The sequence below is a fragment of the Leptonychotes weddellii genome, chromosome 4 (assembly GCF_054177405.1).
Source record: "Leptonychotes weddellii isolate Sample4059 chromosome 4, ASM5417740v2, whole genome shotgun sequence".
In the NCBI taxonomy this organism is placed as follows: domain Eukaryota; kingdom Metazoa; phylum Chordata; class Mammalia; order Carnivora; family Phocidae; genus Leptonychotes; species Leptonychotes weddellii.
In genome coordinates, this window is record NC_138372.1 from 126,087,110 (window position 1) to 126,100,854 (window position 13,745).

General features: G+C 34.7%; 1 protein-coding gene and 1 long non-coding RNA gene across 7 annotated transcripts in view; one reads left to right on the forward strand and one right to left on the reverse strand.

Moving 5' to 3' along the window:
• Nucleotides 1–13,745, reverse strand: part of LOC145720928 (uncharacterized) — a 288,979-nt gene that overhangs the window by 256,099 nt on the left and 19,135 nt on the right. The gene's annotated exons all lie outside the window — the stretch shown is intronic.
• LRRCC1 (leucine rich repeat and coiled-coil centrosomal protein 1) overlaps nt 1–13,745 on the forward strand; it is a 39,192-nt gene that overhangs the window by 4,716 nt on the left and 20,731 nt on the right. For 3 of the 6 annotated variants that reach the window (XM_031024935.2, XM_006727127.3, XM_031024941.2), the window contains 4 exons: nt 1,817–1,984; nt 4,152–4,327; nt 4,420–4,626; nt 13,391–13,584. In XM_031024935.2, coding sequence (XP_030880795.1) covers nt 1,817–1,984; nt 4,152–4,327; nt 4,420–4,626; nt 13,391–13,584 — 745 coding nt within the window. Of the gene's footprint in view, nt 1–1,816; nt 1,985–2,599; nt 2,674–4,151; nt 4,328–4,419; nt 4,627–13,390; nt 13,585–13,745 lie in introns of those variants that run through there. The other 3 variants (XM_081816189.1, XM_031024946.2, XM_031024939.2) reach the window with 3 other exon arrangements.

Below are 13,745 nucleotides of genomic sequence, written 5' to 3' on the forward strand. Positions count from 1 at the left end.
CATCCATATGTCTGTCACCTAGTAAACAAATAAATTGTGATTCATCCACATGATGGAATATTGCTTGGCAATAAAAAGGAATGAACAGTTGATATATGCAGCAACATGGACAACTCTAAGAAGAATTAGGCTAAGTGCAGGGAGTGAGACACAGAAAGATGCACTATATGATTCCATTTATATGACATTCTGACAAAGGCAAGTTACAGTGGCAGAAATTAGATCATTAGTTGCCAAGGGTTGAAGATGGGACACATTGATCGGAGTGATAGAATGTTCTGTATCGCAGTTATAGTAGTGGTTACACAACTGTATATGCTTGTTTACGTACGTTGAGCTATACACCTAAAAGGGTGCGTTTTAGTGGCTTCATATCACATTATAATAAATATGAAGAAAATATAATAGGCAACCCTGTAAGTTTTAATAGATCATTATGAATTCAATAAATAAAGGCAGTATATACGATGAGTGCATGCACAGACACTAAGGCACCTTCAGCCTTGTCATGATAAAGGAACAGAAAGAAGGGTAATATGGCTAGAGCATAGCAAATGAGGGGTTAGTGTGCTAAGAAAAGAGATGAGAAGGTAGGCAAAGGCCAGATCACAGCTTCATACTCGGTAAAAAGTTTGCATATTATTCTAGGTGCAATACGAAGCCATAGGAGGGCTTTAAACAAGTGACATATGTGTTTTTAAAGGATCACTTTGGTTGCTGAATGAGTGAAGAATGGATTTTAGGAGGATAGGAGTGGAAGTCAGGTGACCAGTTAGGAAGCTATTTCAGTGGTCTAGGTGAGAGATGATGGAGACTTAGACTAGGGTGGAAATAGTGTAGAGGAGCAAATGGATATATTTTGCAGGTAGAGTTCATAGGATGTGCTGATGGATTGAGATAAGGAAATGAAGAAAAAAGGAATCAAAGATAAGTTAACTGAGTTTTTTCTGTAGCGACAGGTGGATGATGGGACTGGTTCCTGATGTGGGAAAGACTGAGGGAGAAACAGGTTTAGAGATGAGGGGATGAGAAGTAAGGATTCTATCTTAAATTTGAGAACCCTGTTAGACATGTGTGTATGTATATGTGTAAGTCTCAGTTCGGGGGTGGGTTTCATGGTTGGAATTGTAGATTTGGCACATCAAAGGCCATTTCCAGGCTGTACCTTTGCTCAGAAGCTCCATTTTAAAGCGAGTTCTGAGGGAAGAAAAGAGAAACATGAAGTGCTCCAGTGGGGTAAACTGTCAGCATGCATGGCCCCTTCCACCACAGCTGCAGCTGAGGTCAGAGGCTGGTCAAGGAGACGTGGTACCAGGCACCAGTAACCTCTGCTGCAAATCTAGTTGTTAGCATTACCATGCTCTAGATAAACTCGTGTAAGAATTATTACCAGGGAACTAAATCAAATGGGTGCTATTTGTATTTTATGCTCAAACCAATAAAATTGAAGAGTACTGCAGGGTTTGCTTATATCTGCTAATCAAAAATAATGTGTTGATTGAGAGCCTGAAGCCATTGCTTTATGCTTCTCCTAGAAGTACATGCATTGACCTGGAGAGGTCCATATGTTCTGTTTGAAGAGAACCAAAGACCAGGAACCTCTGGGCTAGGGCCTCAAAAGGGATGCTAACCCTGTGTTTCTTTAAAACAACAAATATCTTTACTCATACGCTGTTTATTAGATGTAGCTGTTTACAGAGACTTCTTATTAATGCTGCTTCTTTGCCTCAAAATCTAATTTATATAAAAATTAACTTTAATTAGCTGTTGGAAAAATGACTTCAGTGGCATCAAGAGTTTTTTTTCCTTATTGCAGGTTTGATTCCCCTTCATGGAATTAAACATAAACTTAGATATATTGACCTACATAGTAATTGTATAGATAGTATTCATCACTTACTTCAGTGTGTGGTAGGATTGAACTTCTTGACTAATCTTATTTTGGAAAAAAATGGAGAAGATAACCCTGTCTGTCATGTTCCAGGTATGAGCAATTAATACTTTTTGTAACAGTTAATATTCAGAGCTCCTTTGTTTTCTGTGACTGGTGTTTATGACCCTTTTATTTGTCTTAAGCTTTTTATTATATATTTGAAAAAACATAATTGGAAATAATTTTATTAAGACAAATTGCGGTTAAGAGAGCACAGATAAATAATTCTATTTAAACAGTTTTATATTTGATAAGTGAATGCCTCAAAATTAAATTATGTTATAATCTATTCTTAAACAGTATAATAGTATGCAGCCATAAAAAAAGAATACAGAATCTTTAGCTACTGATATGTAATTATCTCCAAGATACACTGTTAATAGAAAAAAAGCAAGTTTGAAAACATTGCATATAATAGGTTACCATTTATGTGCAAAGGGTAAAATATGTGTGTGTATTTGCTGATTGTATATATAGAATATCCAGAAGGCTATACCAAAAACTGATAACAATGGCTAACTCCAGTATTAAGTAGGTAGGGATCGGGAAATGGCAGAAAGGGTGGAAAAGGTAGCTGGGAATCAGGAAATATTAGGAAAATTTTTTCCTGTATACCTTTTTAATTTTGTTTGTGAATGTGTTTAATAAATAAATGATTTTTGTAAGGAAGAAAACTTAATACGATATATTGAAGATGCTGCTGAAATGCCATTTGATCGAATTCAGAATCACTGAAGTTGGTAAATACAAAGCAGACCAGACTACTATTTCTTATTATTATCACTTATTTCAAATGACTTAACCAAGCAATAAGATACAAATGTAAAATATGAATATATATTCCAAAGATCAGCTTGGGTAGAAGGTGGCTACAGAGTTGGCTCCATTCTGTCATTAATATGCAACTGTATGAAGGCTTTTCCCAGAATGGAAACCTGTTGTGATAATTTTATTTCACAGAAGAATATAATAGATGTGAGATGAACTATTTTCCTAAGGCCATATAATATAGAGTCTACCTAAGAATCAGGAGAGACTTCAGTTTTCTGGGGAAACCCTGTTTTTGGGGGAAAAAAGCCTTATTTCTAAAACAACTTTTTTCTTCTTTTCCTTACTCACCCAAGTTGGATTTTTTCCCTGACAATTTGCCTTAAGAATCTCTGGTTCCTACAATTTGAACCTTTGTTTTTCACTTTGATTAGGTATTTCAACACGGTTGCCCTCCCCCTAGAATTAAAGGGATACTTATTACTAAAATAACCTTTCTCCTCTCAAAATTTCTCAAATTGATTTGCCAGATTCTTTCTTTTGGAGTTCTTCCAACCACTTCACTGGCCTTTGTTAGAAATACTTGGTCTTAACATTATAGTTAAGCAAAGTTAAACTGTTTCTTTTAGCCTAGACACCAAATTAATGTTAACTTGTCAGATTTCTCATATTTAATTGTACTTAAGGAAAATAAACACATTCTTGAATAGTTGATAGATTGCCTATCTTAATCTTAGTTATATCTAATTTAAGGGAGAAAGATGGGGAAGTTTAATTTACTAATACTTAAGGCCTCATTAGCAAAATTCTGAATTTCTGGTGGTTACCCACATTATCCTGATTTATATTTATACTAATTATATTTCAAATAAAAGACATGGTTGGCTTTCTGTTCAGAATAAGCTTACTGGTATCATGCATTTATAACTTTAAAGCAATTTTACAAAAGCTAAATCCAGCAATAATGATTTTTAACTTTCTGATCTTCACCAGGAGGACTATGTGGGAGGGGTGGTGGGAGTGTTTTGTTTGTTTTATACTTAACGATTACATACTAGAGAAGGACTAAGTAGCTTTTTTTTTTTTAAGAGTTTTTTTTTTTTTTAAAGATTTTATTTATTTATTTGAGAGAGAGAGAATGAGAGAGAGAAAGCACATGAGAGGGGGGAGGGTCAGAGGGAGAAGCAGACTCCCCACCGAGCAGGGAGCCCGATGCAGGACTCGATCCCGGGACTCCAGGATCATGACCTGAGCTGAAGGCAGTGGCTTAACGAACTGAGCCACCCAGGCGCCCAGGACTAAGTAGCTTTTATTACAAGTTTATTAGTTGCATTCCAGGACTAATTTTATCATTCAGGTGATATATCTGGTAGGTGATAAATTTAGTGTATTTGAGAAATAATTAACTTTTTAATGCCTGACTTTTTATTTTGAATGATTTGTTTCCAAGGGTACAGAGCAATTATGCTCCAGACATTGCCACAGCTTAAAATCCTAGACTGCAAGAACATATTTGGTGAGCCAGTAAATTGGTCAGAAATAAATTCATCACGCCTACAGTGCTTAGAAGGTCTTTTGGATAACTTAGTTTCTTCTGATTCTCCCCTAAATATAAGTGAAGATGAGGTATGGTATTGTTTTTTTCTAATATAAAAGATACCTTCAAATTTTAATTAATGTAGACTTAAAAGATCTTGGTTTGTTTCTCTGTATCATAGATAATTGATAGTATGCCAGTGGTAACACCACCCATCGATGAGATAGCTCCCTTGGATCAGTTTGCATCACCAACAGATACTGGCTTGACATCATTTATATCTATATGTCCATCTTCTGAGCCGGAGAAAGTTAATCATGAAAACAATTTTCATAACGACATGAAACTTCAGAAATTAGATGATCAAATTTTACAGCTTCTCACTGAAGTAACTGTTTTTCCTTTATTTCTAAGCAATGTTAGTTGAAAAAAAAATAGTTGAGAAAATGTAAAATAAAAATAGCATATAAGCTAACCAACCCGAAACAATTTATAGTTAACATTCTGTTGTGTATGTATATTTTTTTCCTTTACGGAAATAGGATTCTGTTTTATAATAATAGTAGTAGAAAAAGATAACATACTTTTTTCACTCATTTTCCTTATTGTCCTTCAAATGTTTATTATATAATTCCTTTATTTTGCTGTATGTCACATTATTTCCACCCACCCACCTTTTGGCTTTGAGTAAACTCAGAACTCTTCTGACTCAATGTTTATAAATATAGAGGATACATGAGTTACTTTGGGCCTCTACTATCTTCAATTGTTTAATGATCAAAACCACTTCTAGAACTTATAGCTGCATGACAGGTTAACTTACATAGTTCCTGCTTTAATTTCTGTTTACAGCAGACCCTCACCAGATTAATCTCTACTTTCCTGAGATATTCTTTTTTACCCCTGCTACTGGTACACTGGCTTTTAGAATCTTTGAATTATGTGGATGGACTGCAATGCCTAGATTTTACTGCTATTTGGGTCTCCAGACTTTGCTGTAGCGTTCTTGACTGTGATCTACAATAACAGTTGTTTTCTTAAGCACCACACTTCTGAGAATGCAGTGGATTATTATTTAGCCCCTACCTGGATATAGGGTAGAGATACTGTGGTACAGGCCAAAGAAGCTATTAGTCAAATGTCAGTTTGACCTAGATATTTGTAATTAAATTTTAATATTCAAAATTTTTTTCTCCAAATGAGGTGGAGGTATGGAGTAGAAAATGCTAATTGTGGAATTATGGTTCAGAGAGTTTTTAATAATTCTGGACTATTATCATAGTTACAACACTAACATAACAATGCTAGATAAACAAAAAGTTTACCTTAGGGCAGTAAATGAATAAGGCTGTAAGGATTTTGTGTGCCAGAAAACCCTAGACACTTCACTTGGGCCACAGAGGTGGGTAGGAATAGAACTGGGATAAGAATGCTGGCCTATACATTCTTTAACATCATTGATAACATGTCACTGAGCTCTCCAACTTCTCCGTTTCCTCAGATTTCATCGTTCGTCTTTTCTAAAAGCTGATTCTTCTGCCAATATCAGAACTTAGGTTTAATTTTAGTAACCTGAATTTGAAGTGAACTTTTATGGCTTCTTCTATGCCATCCTCATTTCATTCTCACAACACACCAGTCAAGTAGCTAGGGATCAATATATCGTTCTTATTTTATAGAAGAGAAACTCAGGAGTTTATCTAAGCGTCCTTTAATAGTAAGAGTTGAGCTTCACACCCAAATCTCTGATATCCAGTCTGGTATTCTTTCCACCAGCATGCTTCTTACTCAGTTATGATGATAATTCTTCCTACTTGGGCGCCTGGGTGGCTCAGTTGGTTAAGTGACTGCCTTCAGCTCAGGTCATGATCCCAGGGTCCTGGGATCGAGTCTCGCATTGGGCTCCCTGCTCTGCGGGGAGCCTGCTTCTCCCTCTCCCACTCCCCCTGCTTGTGTTCCCTCTCTCGCTGTGTCTCTCTCTGTCAAATAAATAAATAAAATCTTAAAAAAAAAAAAAATAATAATAATTCTTCCTACTTTGTAACCAAAAATAGGAGTCTAGCTGTCTGGGGGAAAAACATGATTCATTTCTCTGCATAATAAAAAAATTAGGTGGATGCTAACTTGTGTGAAGGGTAAACATACAGTTTTAATTTCAGTTGATGTATATACTCAATGTTATTTCAAAAGTAGTAATTTATAAGTGAGGTCATGAAATTACTGAAAATGTGCTATACTACAATGATATTTTTCTTAACTATGGGACTTATTATTATTTCACTGATCTTGAGAGTTCTCTGTGAAGACTTTTGTCTTTTAGTTTTTCCCTACCATTTTATTATGAAATTTTCAAACTTAGAGCAAATTTGAAAGAATTTCTTAGTGAATACCAGTATATCCACCAACTAGATCCCACTGTCAACATTTTACTTTGCTTATTTCATCGTGTATCTATCCATTTATTCATTTATCAGACTATCTTATGACACATTTCAAAGTAGATTACATGCATTGGTATATTTCCTTCAAAATACTTACGCATGTATATCATTAACTATAGAGTTCAGTATTTTTTTAGCCATCTCTTTTGATGTAAAATACAGATACGTGTTTTCCCTGAATTGACAATACATATGCCTGCTACCCAACTTTTATGAAGATAAACATAACCATCATCAACATTACCTCTTCCCCGTCAGTCTTCTCCCCCAAGGCAATCACTTTCCTCCCTTTTTCACCATAGATTACTGAATGCTTCTTCCAGAACCTAATATAATATAATATAATATTGCAGTCGTACAAATATACTCTTTTGTGTAAGTCCTCTTTCACTCAGTATAACTTTGAAATCATTCCATGTTTTATATCTATTCTTTAGATCTTTTTCATCATTCTCAGCGGTAGTTTTAGTATACAAGTTTTACATATTTTTTATTAAATTTATTCCTAAGTATTTTGTTTTATAACACTGTAAATTGAAGAGTTTTTGTGGCTTCATGTTCCATGATTGCTGCTTGTTTGTGAAATACCTTTTATTTTTGTATGTATATAGCTTGGATCCTATGACTTTGCTAAATTTACTTAATAGTTCTAGTACTTGTTTTGTATTTTCCTGGTAATTTTCTACATAAACAGTTGCATGGAGACAGTTTTCCTTCTTCTCTGACCTTTATGCTGGTCCTTTTTGCTTTGTTGCAATAGCTAGAATTTACAGTGCAGTACTGAAGATAAATGGTGAGAGTGGGCACTTTTGTCTTATTCCTGATCCTTGGAGAGCCTTCTGTATTTCACAATTAAGTATGATGTGAGTCTTATGTTTTTCATAGATGTCCTTTATCAAGTTAAGGAGTTTACTTTTGTTCCCAATTGGCTGAGTTTTCTGATGTTGTTGAATTTTTTTTGTTAAATGCTTTTTCTGCATCTATTGAGATGATCATGTTTTTTTTATTTTTTACTCACATAATAGTATGAATTACATTGATTAGTTTCCAGATGTTAAACAAACATTGCATATTGGGGGTAAACCTCATTTAATCATGATAAATTATCATATATTCTTGGATTTAGTTTGCTAATATTTTATAAGAGTTTTTACAATTTGCTCATGAGGGATATTTGTTTTTACTTTTATAGTAGCATCTTTGGTTTTGATACTAGGTTAATGTTGCCTACCTAAATGAGTTGAAAACTGCCCCCTCCTCTATTTTCTAAAAAATTTTTGTAAGATTGGAATTATTCTTTCTTAAATGTTTGATAAAGTTCACCAGTAAAATTATCTGGCCCTGGAAGGTTTGTGATAATAAATTCACTCTCTTTAATAATTATAAGGCAACTCATTTTCTGTCTCATTGTGTGTTGCTTTATATAAGTTGTGTTTTATAATTTGTCCATTTCATCTAATTTGTCAACGTAAAATTGTTACTAATATTCTCTTACTATCTTTTTAATATCTGTAGGATCTGTAATGATAGCCTTTCCTTTATTACTGATAATGATGATTTGTGTCCCCTCTCTCTCTGTTCTATTTTATATATATGTGTGTGTGTATATATATATATATATATTCTTTTGTCTTGGTCAATTTGGCCAAGGGTGGGGTACCTGGGTGGCTCAGTTGGTTAAGCGTCTACCTTTGGCTTCAGGTCATGATCCCAGGGTCCTGAGATCTCCCTCTGCCCTTCCCCCTTTCTGCTTGTCCTTGCTCTCTCTCTCTCATGCTCTCTCTCTCAAATAAATAAAATCTTTTTTAAAAAATTAGTCAAGGGGCGCCTGGGTGGCTCAGTCGTTAAGCGTCTGCCTTCTGCTCAGGTCATGATCCCAGGGTCCTGGGATCGAGCCCCGCATCGGGCTCCCTGCTCGATGGGAAGCCTGCTTCTCCCTCTTCCACTCCCCCTGCTTATGTTCCCTCTCTCGCTGTGTCTCTCTCTCTGTCAAAAAAAAAAAAAAAAAATTTAGTCAAGCATTTTGTTTCTGTTTACAAAGATGAATTTTGTTAATTTTATCTGCTTTTGTTTTCTGTATTACTGATTTCTACATTTTATTATTTCTTCTACTTACTTTGAATTTACCCTTCATTTTTTAGCTTCTTAATGTAAGTGCTTAGATTATTGATTTTAGACCTGTCTTCTAATTTAAATTAACCATCTAAAGCAGTAAATACTTTTAAGCACTGCCTTAGCTACAGTTCACAAATTTTTATACGTTTGTTTTCATCGTTATTTACCTAGAAATATTTTCTAATTTCTCTTGTGATTTCTTCCTTCATCCAAGGAATATTTAGAACTGTCTCGTTTAATTTTCAAGTGTTTTGGTTTCTACATATGTTCTGTTAGTAACTTCTAATTTACTTTCATTTTGTCAGAGAACATTCTAGATAATTTTAGTCTTTTTAAATTTACTGGAACTTACTTTATAGCCCAGCGTGTGGTCTATCTTGGTGAATGTTCTTTGTGCCCTTGGACAGAATGTTTATTGTATACTTGTTAAGTCAGGATGGCTGATAGTATTTTCAGATGACTCATGTCATTACTGATTTTTTTATCTAGTTCTATCAGTTGCTGCTGATACTGATTTTTTAAAGATTTACTTGTCTGATTCTATAACAAAAATGTTAAAATCTCCATCTAAGTTTGGATTGGTCTGTTTCTCCCTTTAATTCTCTTAACATTTGCTTATTATATTTTGAAGCTCTGTATTAAGCACATACATGTTTACAGCTGTTCTGTCTTCCTAATGAAGTGTTCTTCTTTGTCTTTGGGAGTGTTCTTTGTTTTGAAGCCTGTTTTATCTGATATTAATAGAACCATTTCAGCCTTCTTACGCTTACAATTTATATATAAATCTTTTTCCATCAGTCAGGGTTTTTTTTAAAAAAAACAGCTTTATTGAGCTATAATTCACTTACCGTACAATTCAATGGTTTGTACCCATTAGCAGTCACTACCATTTTCCTCCAGCCCTAGGCAGCCACTAGTGGATTTTATTTTTATATGGATTTGCCTATTCTGGAAATTTCATGTAAATGGAATCATCAATATGTGGCCCTTTGTGATTATATTCTTTCATTTAGCATGATGCTTTCAGGTTTTACCCATTTTGTAGCATGTATCAGTACTTCATTTTTTTTAATATAAGATAATCTATTGTATGGATATACTACATTTTATTCATTCTTCATTTGGTTGGTTAATTTGGGTAATTTCCACTTTCTGACTATTATGAGTAACACTGCTGTGAACATTCATGTATATGCTTTTGTGTGAACATAGGTTTTCATTTCTCTTTGCTATATATCTAGTAGTGGAATTGCTAGGTCAAATAGTAACTGTGTGTTTAACCTTTTGAGGAATGACCAGACTATTTCCAAAGCAACTGCGCCATTTTACATTCCTACCATCATTATATGAGGGTTCCGGTTTCTCCACATCCTCACCAACTTGTTATTATCTGGTTTTGATGATAGCCATCCTACTGGGTATGAAGTGGTAGCTCATGGTGCCATCCATTCACTGTTAACTTGCTATATCTTTATATTGAAGTAAGTCTTATATATAGGTGGGTCTTGTTTTTTAATTCAGCCTGGCCATCACTCCTTTTTTTTTTTTTTTTTTTTAAGATTTTATTTAATTTATTTGACACAGAGAGAGAGATAGAAAGAGAGCACAAACGGGGAGTGGCAGGGAGAGGGAGGAGCAGGCTCTCCGCTGAGCAAGGAGCCTGATGCGGGGCTTGATCCCAGGACCCTGGGATCATGACCTGAGCCGAAGGCAGCCACCCAACCAACCAAGCCACCCAGGCGCCCCGACATGGCCATCACTCCTTTTGAAGAGTCCATACTCCATTGAAATTTACTGTAATCATTCATGAAGTTGGATTTAGGTATACCATTTCATTGTTTGCTTTTTGTTCACTTTTTTATTCATTTTTCTACTTTTTCTATCTTCTATTGTATATTTTTTATAATCCAATCTTAATTTGTATTTCATTCTTTAGTCATACTTTTTATTTCTGTGTGTGATAACTCTAAAAATAGACTTTTCAATACTATATTCATATAAAATGTAGAATTCTTCCTTCTATTACACTTTGTTATAGTTGCCATATGTATTTCATTGGATGCATTATAAACTCCAGAGACAGTGTTTTAATTTTTGCTTTAAAGGAATTAAAAGTAAAAAATATTTAAAAATTATTTGTATTTACCTGTATATAAATCATATATGAGGGGCACCTGGGTGGCTTGGTTGGTTAAGCATCTGCCTTCGGCTCAGGTCATAATCCCGGGGTTCTGGGATTGAGCCCCGCATCGGGCTCCCTACAGAGTAGGGAGCCTGCTTCTCCCTCTCCCTCTGCCTGCCGCTCCCCCTCCCTCTGCCTGCTGCTCCCCCTGCTTGTGCTCTCTCTGTCAAATAAATAAGTAAAATCTTTTTAAAAAATAAAAATAAATCATATATGACACTCTCTGAAGATTTAATTTCCTTGTAGTATTATTTTCCTTCAGTCAGGACTTTTAGCCTGAACTTCCTGTAGCAAATCTTGTAGTAGACATCTGAGAACAGATGCCTTTTGAAGGACATTTTTTGCTGAATATAGAATTCTATATTGACGGCTTTTTTTTTTCTTTTAGTACTGTCTCCTGGCCTCCATAGTTTTGAATGCAAGTCAGCATTTTAGAATCCTTGATTTCCTGAATATAATGTGTCATTTTTCTTTGGCTGCTTTCAAGAATTTACCTTTACTTTTGGTTTTCAGCAGTTTGGCAACATTGTGCTTAAGGATACTTTTCTTCATATTTGTCCTACTTAAGGTTTCTCTGAGTGTTTTAAATCTGTAAATTGGTCTTTACCCAATTTAGGAAAATTTTGACATCATTTCAAATATTTTTCTGTCCCATATTCCTTTTTCTCAGATTCCGCTTAGATCTTTTGATACTCTTCCACGGTTCCCTGAGATTCTCTATATCTTATCAACTTTTTTTTTCCTCTGTATTCATTTTAAATAATTTTATAATTAATTTAATAAATAATTTTGATAAACTGATCTTCAAGTACACTTATTCTTTCATCACCTCATTCTCTTCTTAAGACCAGCCAATTTTTACTTCAGGTGTTGTATTTTGCAGTTGTAAAATTTCCATTTTTTATAATTTCTTTTTCTCTGCTGAATTTTTCTTTTCATTCAAGACAGGCATATTTTATATCATTGAATATGGTTATAATCACTATTTTAAAGTTCTTATCTTTTTTATTGAAGTATAATTGATAAACAATAGTTTATAGTTTCATAGTTACATAGTTTCAGGTGTACAACATAGTGATTTGACAACTCTCTATATTATGCTCACCACAATTGTAGCTACCATCTGCCACCATACAATGCTATTACAATACCATTGACTATATTCCCTATTCTCACTTATTCCTTCCATAACTGGAAACCTCTACCTTCCAATCTCTTTCACTCATTTCGCCCACCCCTTCATCCCCTCCCCTCTGGCAACCACCAGTTTGTTCTCTGTGTTTATGGGTCTGTTTATGGTTTTTGTATGTTTGTTCATTTGTTTTTTAGATTGCACTTATATATGAAATCATATGGTGTTTGTCTTTTTCTGACTTATTTCACTTAGGAGAATACCCTAGGTCCATCCATGTTGTCACAGATGGCAATATAATTCTTTTTTATAGCTGAGTAATATACCATTGTTCTTTTCTGCTTATTTGAACATTTGGATCCTCTCAGGTTAGGTCTCCATTGATTGTGTTTTCCCTTGAGAATAGGTCATATTTTGTTGGTTCTTCCTATATTGAGTAGTTACGGAATTTATCCTGGACGTTGTGAATGTTATGTTGTGGAGACTTTAGATGCTATTATAGCCCTCCAAAGAATGTTGATACTTTTGTCATAGCAAACGTTTGACTTGCTTTCACTTAAACTATAAATTTGTCTCTTAGGCAGCAGTTCATTTTTTTAATCTGTAACTGGGCTTCCTACAGTCTATACTGTCCAATGATTCTTCAGGCCCAAAAGTCTTTGGTTTTTCTACCTCAGTTTTAAGACTCCCTATATACTGGGGCGCCTGGGTGGCTCAGTCGTTAGGCATCTGCCTTTGGCTTGGGTTGTGATCCCAGGGTCCTGGGATTGAGCCCTGCATCGGGCTCCCTGCTCCGCGGGAAGCCTGCTTCTCCCTCTCCCACTCTCCCTGCTTGTGTTCCCTCTCTCACTGTGTCTCTGTCAAATAAATAAATAAAATCTTCAAAAAAAAAAAAAAAAACAACTCCCTATGTACTGCTGATTGTGGTAAGCTCTCGAGTGAAAAACCATAAAAACAGAAACACCCTGTTCTGGTCATTTTTTCCATGTGTCAGCTCCTCTCTAGAATAAGCCTGCTTTTGTTCACTGTCCAAGGCCTCCAAATAGTTTTTGTTCATAGTTGTTTGTTTATATTTTTCCTAGACTTTATCATTGCTATCTTGAGAATCAACCTCATAGGAACTTGTCCATACCAGAAGCTAAATTCCTGTCTTTAATTCTGAACATACCTAGTTTATGAACCTTTAATCTTATAAAAAGTCACAATGTTTTAGGAAATTTGACATTTAAATCTTTTATACTGAACTGAACTTTTAACAAACTTTGTTGGTTTTTTATTCTAGACTTCTGATTCTTTATTAGATAATGTTCCTGAGAAAGATCTCAGACCAAAAAGAGATACAGATATGACTTCTGAAAGTGACTATGGCAACAGAAAAGAATGTAATAGAAGAATTCCTCGAAGATCAAAAATCCCATATTATTCCAAAACTATTCAGACTATTAAGCACCACAATAAAAACAACCCTTTTATGAGGTAATTGTTTTAGTTTTAGAAATTCAAATAAGGCACCCAGAAGTTAATACTGTTGGCTTGTTTCTTTAAGGTTTCTCAGAGTGATATTTCTTTTCTAATGTCAGAGATTTGACTTTTCAGCCTTGTTGACTCAAATTTGTTCAGTATATTTATATAAATTT